Consider the following 18,798-nt stretch of genomic DNA (forward strand, 5'->3'; position numbering starts at 1 on the left):
TTCACACGGACAGAGGCCGCCTCTGCTTCGGTGACTTCACCTCCCACACCCACCCAGGTCACCCATCTGAACAACACAGATCATTTGTACGATTTAGCAGGCCTCAGAGAGATGCTCTGTCTCACAGGAGAAACCCAATGGGGTTAAAAAGGCGATCGTCTCTTTTATATCACTGAGTGGAGTACAGTACTTGTGAGAGTCGTTCACTTTTTTAACCTAAAGGACTCTTATTTGACATTGTAGTTTTTGGGACATTTTAGATTCGGGACAATCGATAATCGTGCACAAGGTTATGGCTGGCAATTATTATAGGTTATTTACACATTTTTTAGATTTTAGAAAATGATTTTTGAACTAAAAATACAGGAAAATGTATTTAAAAAGTACAATTATTGATTTAAAAGGGGTAAAATCAGGAAATGAAATATACATCAATGTTTTTCATTTTGATTTGATCCTAAAACAGAAAGTCAGCACTCTTGATTTGCTTTCCCTGGCCACACAAAATGATGCGGCGGGCCAGATTTGGCCCCCGGGCCGCCACTTTGTTTATATGGTTTCTGCTCACAATGTATTATATATGTAGAATTTTTTTTTTTTTTTTATCAACCACAGGTTTAGGTTTGTATCCGAATGACATTTCCTACATTGGATTTAGGAGTGGATTACATGACATGGAGGTGCTGCAACATGGTCTAATATTTGCTACTATACTTACCCAACTGCTTTGTAAAGAGCCTACTTTGTTGTGATGAAATTCTGCTTAATAGATGTATAGTTTGTAAATGCTAATCCCCCCCCCCCCCCCACTTCAAATAGATTGGACGTCTAGTGCTGTTAAGAGAAGCCAATGAGTTAAGCCGAGTCTGACCAAGCCAAGAGGCATGAATCCATTCAGGTAAGTATGCAATGATTTTATAATATAAGGAGAAAAAGGTTATGGCATATAGTTTTTTTCTCTAAAACATATTTGCAGTACATATACTCTAGTATTGGAATGACATTCTGAAATTGTGATCATTTCATTTTTTTTTTCTTTTCACAAGCTAAAGGGATTTGTCAGTTTTTACCCATTAGGAAAAAAATAATGTAAGTAATCCTTCCAGGCTGAAATTCAGCACCTCCTGGTCAATTTCCTGAAATAGTCCGTTACAAATTGACCTTGTTGTCTTGATGGCCTCAGACGCTTGTTGATGAATGTACACGCTGCACACAGTGTTGACACCATCAATATGGCGCACACGCTGGTGCCTGCTTGCCTGTCACCACGTTAGACTGGGTCAGTGTCCGCAGAACTGCTCATGCACATGAAGGCAGACAACCATGGGGGTGCGGAGGGTGGGGGGGATTCTGGCCTTAACCCCACATACCCTCTGAGCCCCAACAAATGTCATTCCAATGTGCCCCCTAGTCCTTAAATTAGCCGTCAATTATAGCAAATTAATCAAGTCCTCGCCTAATTAAGCAATGTCTACGGCCCGCTAGAAAACATGCCAGTAATTGCGGTAGGGCCATGAGAAAGCTGCTGACCTAGCAAAAACATGTGTTTTTGGAAGGCGGAGAAGACTACTATCTTTGGGAAAGCAGTCAAGCGCTTTCTTCTGCTTCCCGACTCTGCGCCACATGCTTGCTGTCATCATATTGAAACGTTTGCTAGGGCAGGGGTATCAACTTGACTTGAGTTAATTTTACGTTACTTCTTTCCCTACTCGTTTCATTTTAGGATACTCAAATAATAATAATAGGACATAGCCATTGTCATCATAACCTGAAACTGCGTATGACGAAATTGGTAGTGCTTCTCCATAAGGTGCGTTTTCCCAGCAAAAGACCCAAATACCACTTACCTTCAGTCAGCCAGTATGAGGCAGATCACCACCCTACATTTTTTTCATGTTACCTCACCCCAAAGTTATTACACAGAAGGGATTGTGTGTCGTGTTACCGCAAGTTTAGAGACCTGATGGGTGTAGGAAAAAAAACTGTCCTTAAGCCTATTTGTCCGTAGAAGGTCACTTATGGTCAATTCTGGATCATTTCCTATTGATTTTGTAGGACTTTTCAGGATACTTCTTATTGGTTTCAGGGCATTTTAAGCTTTCTTGCAGACAAGAAATTGAGCACAGATACGTACTCCCACGCACTTTTTTGCATAATTTAAAAACAATTTTCAGAACCCTTGAAAAGAAAAAAAAATCTATTTGCAGTATAAATAAGATACAAAGTGGTCTCATGTAGAACAACCCCCACGGACCGGATCGTACCACCCGGTGGGCCACTTTTGGCCCACGGGCCGCACTTTGGACACCACTGTGCTAGGGTTTCTTTAGCCATCAACCCATCAATGTGCTCTTGACCCGAATAAGACCCCCCTCCACGTGATCTAAAAACCAAAGTCACAACAGCTGCTTACTTCTTAATCTGCATGCTCTTTGATGGGCACCAGCATGCACACCAGATACTGTAAATCTTCCCTTAATCTGGAGCTTTATTAGGCTGCATCTCCAGCATACAAATCATTACGTTATCATGCTCATGTAGGAGATTAGCACAAACTGTGCAGTTTTGCAATTGGTCAACAAACAAACAAACAAGACACTTGGATAGATGCACCAAAAAGAGAGCTTCTTGGGGGGGCCGCCGTATGTGGCCCACACTGCTCGTGTCCATGTTAATAAATGACTGGATCCCAACAGGCTGATGTGTCATTAGCATATCCTAATAACATTGATTTCTTCATTAATTGAATTTCCACTAAATAGGCCCTAATTACTTTCAACAGGACCAGCTCTAATTAGATCGGCAATATGTTCCTGCCTCCAAATCAGCGTCTCATTTCCAAATGTTTGATGTAAATTACGACTTTGTTAGTGCGCGTTCACGCAGGTCTTGCGTATGAGTCAATATCGCTCTTTATCAGGTATATGCTCAAGATGATATGGTAATATATGCAAAGGATGCCAAGAGAATGGAGCACCTGAGGTCAGTTTTATAGTAAATAAATACTGTGCCATGCATTTAAATGCGCTGTTAATTCTTGTCACTATAGACGGCTTTCTCAACAAAGCATTGATGTGTCTTTCTCTCTGCCAAGTCAGTCACAATACATTAGCAGGCCTGTTTTACTGCAGTCAAACTACGTTGAATCATCATGCATGCGTTTTAAAGGACTAATGCAGGGTTATCTTATTATTACTCATTGAAGTCAATTGAATGGGGCAAATTTCAGTTTATCTTAAGGGTCAGTTTTTTTAAATGACCCATAGAAAATCTATGTTTTTACATTTTCAGTATTTATTTGATTATTTTTACAGGTTTCATTTTAATTGACAAAGGTCTAGATTATTTGATTTTTAGCATCCTCATCTTTTTATAGATGTATTGTTTTGTTTTTGCCTTCCATATTTTTGTATCCAAATGTATTGTTTTTCCATTTTCCAACCTTTTAATTGTATTAGCAGGTGCAATACAACATTTTTGAGCATGTTTAATTGCAGATATTACTTTTAGAATTGCTATTTATTTTTAGAATACTATAGTGACAATGTCATACATTTATATGAGAAGAAATCAAATTTCCCATCAATTTTATGAAACATTCCTAGACAGTTTTTCCTCCACAAATAATCAGCAATCATCGTATTCTTCTACTCCTAAAGATAGATATTAAAGTGATGTGATTTGGCCGTTTTCCAGTCGACCCGCATGTGTATGATCTTCCTCCCGCTTTTTAATCTGATGCCGTGGGATTAACACGCGGATCGGTCCCCCACGAATGAATGCAGCGACGGAGGCAAGTGTTATCCTGTCCACCTGCCGTATTTAGAGGAAGGCCTTTGATTATTTGCGTATGATGATGATGAATAACCCCCCCACAGCCAAAGCATCTGGAGATCATTTATGCATCAACGATCTAAACCAGTGATGAAGTCACAATTTGGTGAGGATGACATTTTTTTCCCAACTCAAAATATAATAATTAAATGCACATCATTTCTTAAAGGTTTGTGTGTTTTCGACTAGTAAAATTTAAGCAATGTGTGTGTATTTGTCGGTGTATGTGTGTGTTTAGGAAAAGGGCGTCTGTAAAGCATCCATGATGATCCACAGGAATCCTGAATCCTCGCTGCTGATTGGCTGCTTGCCTCTGCCTCTCGTCGGTATGGACCTGTTGGATAAAGGGACCATTTTGTAAAGAAGCCCCCCTCGCACGCACTTGTGCACAGAGGACCATGCACTGGGGAACATTCTGTTAATTCAGGAGGAAAAAAAATCAACAACAACCAAAAAAAAAAAAAAAAATCAACCCAAGCCGAACCCACAATGACGGGCAAACAAGGCTCTGTGTTGTCGGGAACTTTAAACCCCGTGGAGACCAGAAAAGCCCCCGTGGGTGTTCACGGGGGCAGCGGCATCAACAACCAGCAACAACCGGCCAAGGCCACCGTCATCCACCCACCCAGCAGGTGCACCGGGTTCGGTATCCAGGAGATTTTGGGGCTTAACAAGGAGCCGTCGGCGGCCCCGAGGAGTCCGCTCAGCTCCTTGCCGGCTGGGGCGCACCTCATCGCGGCTAGATCTGTGCTGGGACACGCCGGTATGGGTGTCGGGATGGGATTAATCGGAGCCGCGGCGATTCCTGCCTTTTATCGACAACCTACATTTTTGGAGGGCGTGCTAGACCCGCAAGACGTTCGTCTGCAGCCGCACAATGCCTCGTCTGCAGGGGGATTGGATGCAGAGCAGTCCGTAAGCTCGGGTGGGTATCTTTTTTTATTATTATCAACATATAAAACTACATTAATTCGATGGAAAAAAAAAATTTGCAATGCATGCTATTAATGCACATTTGTTTTTGTTAAATGGATGCATTTTGATTTATGGGTGTAATTTTAAATGATAACCCTGAACCCTGTAACATGTAAAATGCATTGAGAAAAGATGCATGATAATAATGTATGGATTTATTTTCTTGTGTGTAGACTCTGAAGATTTGTCTTCAAGTGAACGAAAAGCATCCAAATCTTCAATAGCTCAAAGCAAGAAACGTAAGAAAAGACGTCACAGGTTAGTGGTGTTTGTAATATATTGAGAATTTGTTCATAAAATATTTGGTAAAGTCTTTAATTATTGAATATAATTGCTTTTATTGTCATTATACAAGTATAAGGAGATTCAAAGCTTTCACCATGTAGTGCACAAATGACAACAAACGGAAAGAAAAAATAATCAGTAAATATGAAATGAATAAAGCGGTCTTGTTCCGTCTGAAATCCAGGATGAGTCCCATGGTTTTGGAGATGTTCAGTGAATAATAAACAGCGTTCTTGCATTTGCCTTGAAGAAATATAACGATTGAATACAATTGCTCGTTGTATTTAATGTCATTTATTTCAAGTGTAGTGAATCAAATTGTGATATTTATGTTTTTCATTACCCCAGATTATGAATGGGTCATTTAAATTGTTTGCACTGCTTGTTTAGCTCTTATGTATTTAAATTGTGTAGAAAAAATATCACTCAAGAAAAAAATATATGCTTGTGTGTGAACTGATGGTGGATTCATGTTATATATTCTTCTTTTCCAATAGGACCATATTCACCTCTTACCAGTTGGAGGAGCTGGAGAAGGCCTTTAATGAGGCCCATTATCCAGACGTGTACGCACGAGAGATGTTGGCCATGAAAACAGAATTGCCTGAAGACAGAATACAGGTCAGATACATAAAAACACACCTAAACACATGATCATTCATATATGACACTAATATTAAATCATATAATATGTAAATCTATACATACATGTGTATATGTGTGTATGTATGTATATATATATATATATATATATATATATATATATATATATATATATATATATATATATATATATATATATATATATATATATATATATATATATATATATATATATATATATATATATATATATATATATATATATATATATATATATATATATATATATATATATCAATATGTGTGTATATACATACATGCACATGTAAACATATATATTTATATATATTTCTGTGCTTGTTTACATAATTCATCATAATGTACGTCTCTCTCCTCATCTCATTTTCTGAACCACTTTATCCTCATTAGGGTCGCGGGCATAATGTATGTATATATACAAAATATAGTAATTATATTTTTGCACATACAGCATTAAATAGTTAAAAATTGACTAAAAGCCAGTGAGGTATCCTTTATGTTACGACATGAGCGAGCTCTTGAATCTTTTTTTGTTTCGTTTTTAAATTTTCAAGTACATATAAGGTTTGCACTCCACGTACGTATCCCACTTGTGCACTTGAGCAAGTTGATGCTCATCTCTCTTTCTCTCTCACACTCCAAGCTTTGAGTGATGTGTTCCCCCAGACCGCTCCAAGACACCTCGTTTCTCATCAGCTTGAGTCCCAAAGTGAAACAATTTGTTGTGTGGAAGCAGACACTAACGACCTAATCAAGCGATCAAGGCGGGAGAAGATTGCTACGTGACCCCGGCGCCATCCATCTGCCGCTGCCAACCCGCCTTTTAATCTCGTTTCTCATTAAGGCCCCCCGCAACATCTCCCAATAAATAATACCACATGCAAATAGATCAATAAATCGGCCTGGCTGCACTCTGCTAAATCAAAATTAACACCCAATTTTTTGCGCATTGAGCGTAATTAGTTAAATGAGAGCGGCTCAGGAGCCGCGGTGGGGAGGGGGGGGGGGTTTAAATGAAATAACTACATTGAATTTATTAACGCGGGTCAATAATGACGCTCCCCCGTGTCCTGCTAGTTTAATTTCCCGTGATATTTGCCCGCCTGGTCTTCATCGATCGGGCTTGAAATTAACTTATTTTTCAATCAGATGGTGGAAACTTCTTTCTTTTGGGCTTCCAGATGTTCTTTGGTGTCATATTTTGGATATTTTTCCTTGCCAAATTGCTGCAGAACTGGAAATCCCTTCCAATTTTATCATTAGTCCCAAGAATTTTCAGTTATCTTGCTGTATTTACAAACCAAAATCCACATTGTCCTGGGATCGGCTGGCCACAGATTCAGTGTGTCCCCCATGTATGGCCTGGAGTCAGCTGGAATATGCTCCAGCACCCCCCACGACCCTAATGAGGATAAAGCGGTTCAGAAAAATGAGATGTGAGATGAGAGATGAGAAAATCAACATTTGGAAAGGGTAGCACATGTAAAGTTTTGATGAAAAACATTTTTAAACAATGATCAGGTATCTCTCAGCCTGGGTTGCTTTTTGGCCTATAGGTTCACTCACCTGATTATGGTATGGGCAGGTGTGGGTTCAAATCCCACATCAAAAATGTTTGAAGATTTTATATTAATATTTTGTGTGAGTCACTAGTTAAGTTTTAAGTGAGATTAGCACCAAACTTATCTTGGGTGGTCTTGTGGTGTAGTGACTCACTCAAAATATTAGTATAAAGTAAATGTTCATTAATTTTCAATGCAGGATTTGATACCACATCTGTTTGTATTCTAGCCAGGTGAGTGAACCTCTAAGCCACAAGGCCACCAAGAGAACTAAGACGCTCATGTCACTTAAAACATAACTAGTAACTCAGTCAAAATATTAGAATTAAATGTTTGTTCATTTTCAACCTGGGAATTGAACCCACACCTGCCTGCACCTAAGTCAGGTGAGTGAACCTCTACACCAAGAGGCCACCCAAGAGAACTAGGAGGCTCATGTCATTTAAAACTGAACTAGTAACTCACTCAAAATATTAATATAAAGTACTCATTCATCTTCTATACTGCCTACTCTCAAAATGGTGTACTGCTGGTGGCGCTCTGAAGTATAAAGAACACTTAATACTAATATTTTAAGTGAGTCACTAGTTAAGTTTTAATTGACATTTCCCTTCCTGGTCTCTTGGGATGGCGTAGAGGTTCACTCACCTGACTTTAGTGCTTGAGTGTGTGCTTTTGAATCCACCTGGTGGCAGTAGTTCACTCACCTGACTTCAGTGTGGGCAGGCTTCAGCAACCCCTGCAACCCTTTTGAGGATGGGTGGTACTGAAGATGAAAAAAAACTAAACTAAAGTCAACATTTAACCTTGTTGGCTTTCATGCATTCATGAATATCTCAGCTGTCTCATTCTCCTTATGCTTCCTGTCCAATGTGTAAAACAATTACTAACATATTGATCACAATACGAATGGAATTTACCACTGTGCATCCTCAAACAGGTGTCAGTATCAGGCAGTTCACTTGTTAACGATTGTTAAATACAATGCAAGCCTATTAATAAATGTGCTTGTTCCTATTTAAAGGTCTGGTTCCAGAACCGTAGAGCCAAGTGGAGGAAGAGAGAAAAATGCTGGGGTCGTAGCACCGTCATGGCCGAGTACGGTCTCTACGGGGCAATGGTCAGACATTCCATTCCTTTGCCTGAGTCCATTCTCAAGTCAGCCAAGGATGGTATCATGGAGTCCTGCGCCCCCTGGTTGCTCGGTGGGTAACCAACGTTAATCCTCATCTTCCTCATTCTTGAATCGTAAAATACCCAAGTATTCTTCCATCGTGATTCTTTTCTGGCTTCCTTCTTTCCATCCAAGCCATCTTCTGTCCCATAATATGGTCTCAGTGCACTGGGCATCTAACGTCATCGTCTAAGCTTGTTCCTCGATGTTGTCTTTTCGTGCCTGGTCTAAAAGCGCAACCCTCTTTGCTTGCTGTTTTCAGTTCAAGATGGCTTACCAATCACCAGACGCTATTCTAAATCTGAATGCCCGCAACTCTTTGCAGGGATGCACAAAAAGTCCATGGAGAGCCCGCCACCACCTCAGCCGGCGACCGCCAAGTGTGACGAGTCACCGCCGCCCAGCTCTAGGAGAGCCGAAGACTCCGAGGCGGAGGAGAGGAGGTCCAACGGCGACTTGGCCATTTCTAAAGAGGAACTGAGAGAGAACAGCATTGCCGCCCTCAGGGCCAAAGCGCAAGAGCACAGCGCCAAAGTGCTCGGGACAGTTTGTCATGACAGACTGGATGAGGACGAGAGGGAGAAAAGCGCTACTCCTTGTAGTCCCGTGGAGGAAAGGCACAGCCCGTGAATCTGAGCTCTCATTGGCTCTTCTAAAACAAGCTGTGTATGGACTCCCTTGAGGACAATTTAATGCTACACAGAAGATTCAAGCGCACTTTTTTTTGGTCTTCTTCCAAAAAGTTTCCATTTTACATCCTGAACTGTGACTCTGCCACGGCCCTCTAGTAAGAAGAGGAACCTAATTGTTGTTCTTTGTGATGCTGTATATCAGGGGTGCTCAAACTTTTAGGGTCCAGGATCACCCCCCAAAAAATCCATAGATCCCATCACAATCCTGAAATACCTTTTAGCATTTTTCAACCCTGACATGGACAAAATAAGTCAACATAATTCTGATGTTGGCTGTCAATCATAGCCAACTTTTAACCTGACGTCACTCATTTTTCATGACGTTGAACATCCTAACCGCTGAGCTAAAAGCCAGGGTAGCACGCCCTTTATAAGTTTTCAGTTCAAGTTAACCTTAGTAAGAAATCCGGACCCCAATTTAACGTGCGTGTACCCCCAATTTGAAAACCACTGCTGTATATACTGTAGCTGATGTATTCCACGACACCCTTTGAGTTATTTTGCGTCCAAACTCGTAAGCATTGAAAAGAAATCACCTTTGTTTATTAAACGTGACTTTCTGGTGTCCGCCATGGCAGTCTTCTCATGCCTCAAGTGGTCCAATCGACTTCTGGGTGCAGAAGCTACTTGTTGATGCTCTGATGGCTCGCCTCATTAGCACAGCCCCTGGAGTCTCCCTTTCCCCCCGCCACCCTCCTGGTTGCATGCCTGGGTTAGCTCCTATAATCCGTCGCAGTTGAGAGCCTTCAATTTCATCGGAAATTGGAGGGGAGGAGGGGGAAGGGAAGGGGAAGGGAAGGGCTGGGCAAACGAAAGAGAAAGCAGCTATAAGCAGAGGAACTCTCATTTGAAATCGCTTTAACATCCCAATTTTAAGCCGTTCGTCCGTCCTCTTACGGACAACCAAAGACTGACAGCTTGACTTCACTCGAGTTACTGGAAGACTATTCCCACACAGTGTGGAAACCTGGTGTCAATTTGGGCCTAGGAATACATTTGACATGAATTGTGCATTGTTGCTACAAAGGAAGGAAGAAATAGCTGCACAGATTTGATGGCAAACAGACACAAGCCCTAATATAATTGATAGATTTAATTATCAATGCAAATAATATGTAAATATTATATTTTTGACTAGTCTAATTTCAGAAATTGACATCCATGCATATGTGCAACATTTTTGATAATGCTAATGTTTTAAAATAGGATTTCAAACATGTATTTTTTAGTGTTTTTTTTTACTAAAAGTAGTACTTGGATATCTAGTTTTATTTTTTCATGACCACCCAGCTTGTCAAGAACACATCAACATTTTGAATAAGACAAAAATGCATTTATCAGTGTTGTAAAGTTTACAAACCTTATCATAAAATGTGCATGCTATGTATTGTAGATTGCACATTATCTTTTAAAAAAAATCATTTTTAAATTATAACAAAAACTTCAAACTTCATCAGTCAAGTTATCTAAAGACCCTAATACAGTACTATAATTAAACTTTATCTGAGTGAACTAAACATTATAATTTCCTCAATCTGTTGCAAGCTATTATATTTGTATGTTTTTGTTACTTTAACCATGCCAGGTTTACAAAACTAATACTAAATTCTGTGCAACATATTTTGAGTGCAGAACTCCAAGCTCATTTCAAGAAACTTCTTATCTGCAGACTTCTATCCAAATTCCAGTATTGGGGTGAAGACATGCAACCGAGTACGGATTAGTCCTCTAAGTGCAAATCTATTTAATCCTCCGAGAAAGAATAAGAGTAAGAGGTTATGATAGATCAGATTTGTGAAAATCCAGCTGTTTAAACTGGAAATTGTGGGGTCATCCATGCTACGCCTTTCCAATGTGTTTTATTTTTTATTTTTTGCACAAGACAAGATCATCTTAACCCGTGGAGGACAGGAGATCAATGATGGGTTTATGAGAAGATTTTCGCTAATGCAATATTAACGTTCAATTTCGCCTAAAGCAATATGATGTACATAGCTGGGATTATTAGTAAATACACGCAGCTCATTTTCGGAAACACTTCAAATCTAAGAAGTTTGACATCAGAATTTAATAAAGCAGTGTTTTATTGCCCTCTACTGTTCATATTGATTAGATACGTGTCGGGGATAGACGTAGAATCAATTTTGTCTGGGATATGTGTCAGCGAATGATTATGATAATAATTATGATTTTATCATAATTATTATCATGATAATATTATAATCCCTCTGTGTTTAAATATGTATTAGAGTTTCATTGTAGTACGTATACACATACTGTTTTACAGCATGAAGACTACAAAAATGGCGACTGTTCTACGTTATCTTCAAAACATTGAGTTGAGAGAACAACCATCTCGTGGAGCACGGTAAGCAAGCCACCATCTTTTCCACATTCAATATGGCGAGACAAATAGGCGTGGTTACGCACATGTGTAAATTACGCACATGCGCAGTGTTCGGCCCTTTGGAACGGCATTTTCAATGATGGCGTTCGTGTAGCACGACGCGGTAAGTCGTCGTGGAGCAATTTACTGGCCTAAATGCATTTTTATCACGCTACCGGGAGGTTTTTTAGGAACCAATTGAGCTAATAACGCCAACAAATCTTTTAGTTTAATGCCAGGTTAAACACACCGTCGACGATTTAAGTTTGGACCGACTGTGTGCCGTTTGTGACTAGCAATGTTAGCATTAGCGTCACGAACGCTATCCATTTGACTTTAACAGTATGTTTTCCGTTTTCTCTCCATTATTAAGTCGTTTAGTAGTCTTTTTAATTTAATCAAACAAGGCCGAGACATCAACGGGACAGTTTGTTAGCTAAAGGCTCACTCAAAAACGACATCTAGAGGAATGACTTAGTTCCTGGTGTGTTGTATGTAATGATAGTTTTCACTGCTAGTGCTTAACACTCCTTTGCAATTTGTAATTGTTCTGTTTTCACACAAAATAATTCATGCACAAATTGTTGAGCCAACTTTCTCCTAGTTGTTAACATCACTGTTTAATTGCCTTGTCTGGAAAAGGGAAAATAGCACACAGCACTCCAACTTATTTTCATTCTTTATCTTGAACGTTTATTAAATTTCTTGTAAGATTTCTCTTTCCTGTAATAATTGTTTGGCAACTCCCGAACAGCATGGTTAAATCAAAATTTCCTTGTTTAGTGTCAAGATGCAGCTGTTCCACCCCTGAGGATTCATGAGGAGACCTGGCCTGATCAAGGTAATAATAGTTTTTAAGCTATTTGTTGAATTTCCAGTCTCTGTATATGATAACTTTTGCTTTTTTTTTTTTTTTTTTTTTGATCACATCAGGCCTTTGTCCAGACTCTGGTGGATCAGGTGTTCTTCCCAGGTTGACATCTCTGAATTTTGCAAGTCTTTTGAGAGGTTGGTTTATTGTAAAATTACCAAGTATTAATCCGAAGTAAAAGTTTGTGAGAAATCTGATTTATTCTATTTTCATGGTGAGGTTTCACTGACTGATGTTGCAATTGTTTTTCCCCCCTTATAGATAAATGTCCAGTTTTCTGGCTCATGGTGACAAAGTGAGAGGTAAGAAGATTTTTATTTTTTAAACTTCATTTATTGCTGCCTTATGGAAGGTTTGAACAGCAATTGTCTTTTTGAAAACACTTGGAGAAAAAAGACCATAAGACCTTTCCGGTCTTTTTTTTCCTTTTATTTTTGTGCTGTTTTTTTATTTCTAAGTGTTTTTTCTAAATAAAAATTTTGCCTAAGTGTTTTGTATTTTTTTTTTTGAAAAAATTATTCTAAGTGTTTTTTTTCCCCAAAAAATTCTGCCAGAATATAAGGCTGTTTCATTTTTTGAAAATTTTATTCTAAGTGTTTTGTATAATTTTTTTTTTTTGTATGCAGGTGGAGAAGTTTGACTACATCAATTCTTCAATGTGATACCAACTCCTAAGTGTGCAAACTTTTTCCTGTTAATAAAATCCATGACAATGTAACTTGTGTTCTTTTGCTAAATAAATGAAAAATATGCAAAGTTATATTTCAAGTACTTTTATTTTTACACAAATTGAAACAGTCACATCCTCCAGCAATTAGAAATGAAGCAGTTTCATCATCCAGCAGTAAATGGGTAGACACCTGGAAGAAAAAAAAATAGGTATTAGTAAATTCAGAAGACATTTGACAAAAAAATTTAGTTGACAGTCTGAATGATATACTTACCACAGATGTTCTTTTCATAAATCCATTACTCAGTCAGCATGCCTTCATCCCACTGCAAAAGAAGGCAGACAATATTAAACCCCTCTGGTACAAAAGCTCAAAAATCAGGGATCTCCAACTAAAGTCTTCAAAGGATCTTATCCAGTCTATTTTTCCATGTCTTCCAACACATCAAAATCAAAAGATTGTGATCAAGCTCCTGGACAGCTTGCACAGTTAATCATTTGATTCAGATGTGGTGGGAGCTATGGAAAACATACTGGACAGTGGCCCTTAAGGATCAGAGTTAGAGTCCTGTTCTGTAACGACAAGTACCAGTAAGAGGATGTTGTGTCAAAAATTGTGCCATTCACCGTCACACCCTTTCTTCAGCGTTGATTTGGTCAACTCAGGGAGATCCTGAAAAGAAGCAAGATGCAAAATTAGGTTTAGCACACATGACATGAAATAAGAAATAACCAGAAACACTGGAGTCTTACCAAATCCACAACTTTATGTACTCATGGATTTTGACAGCTTTCACTACCTCCATCTCCGTGGCTTTAAACATCTACAAAACAGGACAGCGTGATTATGAAATTGCTTATTTAACCATTATGATGCACATATGACCAAGTTATTTCATCCTAGATGAGTTTTTCCAGTCATTTTTTAAAAATAAATATCCTAAAGTCATTATTGCTTCTGTTTCTCTTCTTACACTGAGGAAAAATATATATTTTTTTACCAAATGATTAAACTTGAGTCAAAAATGACCCTTACTCCATTGCTGAGTGTCTCACTTAGGTTTTGTCAAAACGACATTTAAAAGGAAAAATGGAAATGTCAAGACCCATGGTAAAGTTATATATATATGAATGGTTCTTAACCTGGGTTTTATTGAGCCTCTGCCACAGAGACACATCGATTCATGTCTATTCACAATAACGTGCCTTCCTTAATCAGTACTGACTGCAGTTGATCAGGTGACATAGTTTGGCCAATCAGTGCTGCGAGGAATTTATTTCTTTTGAATTTGGAAAAACGGTTTATTTCACATTAAAGTAGCGTTCAGTAGGTCCAACCAAGTTAAAAACCACTGGTTTATATTCTATAAGCGTACTGTTTATTTCTTAGACCACTGAATGCACATATGTGGGCTTGAGTTATCCACACATTCTTGCTATTAAAAAATACATTGTTCACCAGATCAGCTAGTGCTTTCATTCAAAATTGAATGCATCATAATTAAAAACAAGCCAATTGAGCAAAGCGTTGAACGCTGACATTTAATTATTACACGGAGAATTAGAAACTAGTATTTTAAAAAACGACTCACTTCTCACAAACCGCTAGACATGGCGTCGACAAGCTGCTCCTTTTTGGACGTCTTGGCCACATTCTTGATGTTTTCCAGCAATCTGCGTTCGTTGAGGATCTGAAAGACACAAGAGAATGATTTCTTGTTAAACATAAAGAGCTATAGGTAGCGCAATGTAGCCAATCTGTCTGCAAACATTTGTCGGTTTCAAACCGCGTGGGGCTACATCACGCAAAAGAGGCATGCTCCCGTCAAAAAGCACTCTTAAAATGAGAACGGGGGCTTCGAAATCCCCAAATGACACCGTACCAAATGCACTACATTGTGCTGTAAGAAGTTAATCGGGTCTATCTTCGGTAAAACGCCACTTCTGAGCTGCACAGCATGCCACGGCCAAACAATCTTCTACCTCATCCACCATTTTGAATAATGGCGGCTAATTGAACTCTGACCTCGGACACGCCTCTTAAAAAGACACACACACTCAAAATACATTGTACGTATTCACAATAACGTGCATTAGACTAATACACGTTATTCTGAAAACAATGTAGTATATTTTGTGTCTATTTTTTGTGCATTTTACATGTATGCCTTCAGTATTGCTATATCTGAATCAATCCAAACCTCAATAACTATTTTATGGCTATAAAACCTTTACTGCAGCTCCCACTGCGACACATAAAAGCATCAATAATAACCTCATACAATTGAAATATTATTAAATATTATTTAGATACGTATATTTGCTTGTGCAGTTATTCATATATATATATATATATATATATATATATATATATATATATATATATATATATATATATATATATATATATATATATATATATATATATATATATATATATATATATATATATATATATATATATATATATATATATATATATATATATATATATATATATATATATATATATATATATATATATATATATATATATATATATATATATATATATATATATATATATATATATATATATATATATATATATATATATATATATATATATATATATATATATATATATATATATATATATAATGTATATACATATATTTTTTCATTACCCTCATTATATAATCAGTTTTGGGTCTTAAGTGTCAATTTTCAGAATGACTGTCTATTGTAAAATACTAGTTTCCATTTTGATGTAGTACAATAAAAGACCACACGAGGGCAATGTTGCGCAAGAAAATAATCCTCTCTGTGGTCAAAATGAACATCAACATAAACATAAGGATAGTAAAGACGTGCATCTAGTTCTAGTTGATTTACTTTTGCCACCAAAACGACAACCTGGAATGGATTTACACATGTCAGGATGGTGAAAAAATTACCAGAGCGAGAGAAATGCATGATGTTGAAATGTTAATCAATATTTGTCATGTGTCATCATACCTGCAGAGATGAGACTGTCTACTTGTGGATAAATAGTAGGCAAAGTGAAGACTGTTGCTGCTCAGCAGGTGGTCGCTTCCATCATCCACCAGGCAGCAATCTTCTGGATAAAACACCCTATGATAAGAATGAGGGGTGTCAATAGGTTAAGGAGAAGTGGGGGTCCCCTGGTTTAGCAAAGGATGCCCATTAATAAATTAGACATTGAGCAATTAAAATCAATTCTCAAATAAATGTCTTTTGTCTTGAGAGCAACACAGCATTACTCACAATTCATAATGTTATCTTTGTTATCTGTTTCTTCCTATTTCATATTATCGGTCACTTTAAAGGACATTATCTCTCCCTGTGAAGCACCCAAAAGCAATCATGTCTTATGTTTTTTTTTTTTTTTCACAGTAAAAACAAGCGAAGCAAATAGCCACCCACTGCCGTGTCCAATATGGATTTAGCGGGAGACTTGATAGTCAAGGTTCCTCCTTGCTTCCTAGTGATAAGTGAGCCACAGGATGAGGCCTCTTATCGGCATCCTGGCAAACAGTGGGTGATCATTTTGCTGTGGGACAAAGGTGCGAGGCGCAGAGTGTTTTTCTGTGTCTGTGTGTGGTTAGCTTGTAGGAAATAATGACTTGTCTAGTCAAAGCTGAAGCACCATGTGATTGTGATGTACAAATGCACTTAAGAGCGGCTGTTGAAGATGGACTACATTATAATGAAAAAGAATAAGTTGTGTTATTCCATTTAGCAAAACAATAAACAAAGTGCATGTGGAATTTAAATTCTTCTATTGAAAGTTTGTTGAAAAGTGAAAAATATCAAATGCGGTGTAACTGTAATTAAAACCAAAATGATATTTGAATGGAATGGAGAACATCAGATGTCGCTTTTGGACTGAATGTGGAATTATGTTTGTAAAAAGCAATAAATACCCTGTGCGAGGTGATTATTTGGGAGTACATTAAAATTGAAAGTGTGATAATCAGTTGAAGCAAAGCAGGCAAAAAGTGTGAATGTAACACAAAACTGCACACGGAAACTCATTTCACAAATGCACGAGTTCTAATTCCATTTTAAATTGACATAGTCCCGGTTGGCCATCACCATTCAACAGCAGTGATTGAACTACGACATAACATTGACTCTAACCACTTTTAATCACTCATTTTTGCTGAATGCTGAGTAAATGTATTTTTTTCTATCCTGTATTCATTGTCAATGGACTCAGTGGCGCGGACCCACAAAGTCTCCTCGGAATAATCAAATATGCATACATAAATAAATAATATGTATGCATATACACATATATGTATATATGTATGCATATACATATATATGTATGCATATAAATATATATGTATGCATATACATATATATGAATATATGTACGCATATACATATATATGTATATATGTATGCATATACATATATATGTATATATCTGCAGAAATAAGCTTCAAACAGCATGTGAATGTCTGCTTTTTATTAGATTACCTGAGGGATTCTAACTTATGATTTTGCACTACAACCCCATTCACTATATTGTTTGGAATATCTCAAACAAAATCATGGAGTGACAGGCAATTGGTGACTTACAGATTTTTGAGTGATGCTGCTGTCTGTTGGCTTTTGATTTAAAACCTTATATGCATCAAATTGCATTGTGCATTAGTTTGCATCATGCTCAGCAGCGTATTGTTTATGCGTACAATGTCCTCAGGATGCCTGACAGGTATTTCATTTAAGCAGTGAACTGAGAAATGCCTTTCAGTCAACAGCGTGTCGCTGGTTATAAATGTAGCGCTTAGCTTTGATCTAATTTCTCTTTCCAATGCTTGAATTTATCCTTTTTCTCAATTTGGCTGCAGCTAATATGTCATTTTCAAGTCGTCCCATTTGTGAATACATGATTAGTTTAAATGAAGTCTATCACTGTCAATGATATCCAATGGGTTTTAGTTGAATTCACAGGTTGAATTCACAGGTTGTTCCCACAGTGCTTGAGTAGGTTGATCTACCCCAAATCTGAAAATAAAACCACACAAGACACTTCTACGTCTCACTAGTCAATGCATTGACAAGGAAGTAGCAAAGAAACCCAGACAAAAACGAAAGGCAACTTTGGTAAAAGTCCCATAATAAGAATCATACCTTACTTTTCAAATCCTCCATCTTGCTCTGAATGACAACTAAATTCTTTAGTCTTTGTTTTCAGCATTACTTCTTTAAAATTCTCCAACTCTGAAAGTAGAGGGCACACCTGTTTATAATTACATTTCCATTGCAGGTGTTTTGGTGCAAGATAATTGCAAGAAAGCAGTGGATGAGTGGTTAGCACATTGGCCTCACAATGAGGGGATTGTGGGTTCAAATCCAATTCCACCCACTTTTGTGGAGATTGTATGTTTTCCCTGGGCATTTTCTCCAGGTACTCTTGTTTCCTCCCACATTCCAAAAACATGCATGGAAGGATCTTCTCATCTCATTTTTTGAACCGCTTTATCTTCATTAGGGTCGTGGGGGTGCTGGAGCCAGTTCCAGCTGAGGCAGGGGACACCCTGATGGACATGACCTGGATTTGAACCCAGGACACCACAGCTGTGAGGCAGACACCTTTAAAAAGTTGAATCTAAAAACCTGAGGCTCATTATGTATATATACTTTCTCCCAGGGTTATATTTCTGACTTAAAAAGGAAAAACATCCCACTTTGA

The 18,798-nt window shown here is 37.9% G+C and overlaps 1 protein-coding gene and 2 long non-coding RNA genes across 5 annotated transcripts; 2 read left to right on the forward strand and 1 right to left on the reverse strand.

Annotated features, from left to right (window-relative positions):
- Positions 1-812: 812 nt before the first annotated feature.
- Positions 813-9,731, forward strand: vsx2 (visual system homeobox 2). Of its 3 annotated transcripts, none has more exons than XM_077731944.1 (7): positions 813-898; positions 3,697-3,940; positions 4,073-4,759; positions 4,983-5,067; positions 5,592-5,715; positions 8,323-8,503; positions 8,735-9,731. In XM_077731944.1, exons 3-7 carry the CDS (start codon positions 4,324-4,326, stop codon positions 9,100-9,102), a joined length of 1,194 nt encoding a protein of 397 aa, XP_077588070.1. In that variant the 5' UTR covers positions 813-898; positions 3,697-3,940; positions 4,073-4,323; the 3' UTR covers positions 9,103-9,731. The 3 variants fall into 3 exon arrangements, with proteins under 3 accessions (XP_077588070.1, XP_077588069.1, XP_077588071.1); XM_077731943.1 differs by lacking the exon at positions 813-898 and adding an exon at positions 2,373-2,982 and having other exon boundaries at positions 3,664-3,940; XM_077731945.1 differs by lacking the exon at positions 813-898 and adding an exon at positions 2,844-2,982 and having other exon boundaries at positions 3,664-3,940; positions 8,798-9,731.
- A 1,904-nt stretch (positions 9,732-11,635) lies between these two features.
- Positions 11,636-13,181, forward strand: LOC144206464 (uncharacterized). Its single transcript, XR_013328368.1, has 5 exons — positions 11,636-11,674; positions 12,334-12,391; positions 12,484-12,558; positions 12,683-12,723; positions 13,048-13,181. It is a non-coding gene; the product is annotated as an uncharacterized LOC144206464 (long non-coding RNA).
- On the reverse strand, positions 13,179-15,078 carry LOC144206465 (uncharacterized). The gene is made up of 6 exons (XR_013328369.1): positions 14,975-15,078; positions 14,684-14,782; positions 13,845-13,915; positions 13,681-13,764; positions 13,366-13,417; positions 13,179-13,281 (listed from the first exon to the last, which is right to left on the reverse strand). It is a non-coding gene; the product is annotated as an uncharacterized LOC144206465 (long non-coding RNA).
- Positions 15,079-18,798: the final 3,720 nt, after the last annotated feature.

The sequence above is a fragment of the Stigmatopora nigra genome, chromosome 13 (assembly GCF_051989575.1).
Source record: "Stigmatopora nigra isolate UIUO_SnigA chromosome 13, RoL_Snig_1.1, whole genome shotgun sequence".
Classification (NCBI taxonomy): Eukaryota; Metazoa; Chordata; class Actinopteri; order Syngnathiformes; family Syngnathidae; genus Stigmatopora; species Stigmatopora nigra.

What these genes read in the sequence shown, in the direction of transcription:
- vsx2 (XM_077731944.1), top strand. Translation starts at nt 4,324, where the DNA reads ATGACGGGCAAACAAGGCTCTGTGTTGTCGGGAACTTTAAACCCCGTG. An exon ending in CGTAAGAAAAGACGTCACAG is followed by an intron (nt 5,068 to 5,591) that starts GTTAGTGGTGTT and finishes CTTTTCCAATAG; the next exon opens with GACCATATTCACCTCTTACC. An exon ending in CTGCGCCCCCTGGTTGCTCG is followed by an intron (nt 8,504 to 8,734) that starts GTGGGTAACCAA and finishes TGCTGTTTTCAG; the next exon opens with TTCAAGATGGCTTACCAATC.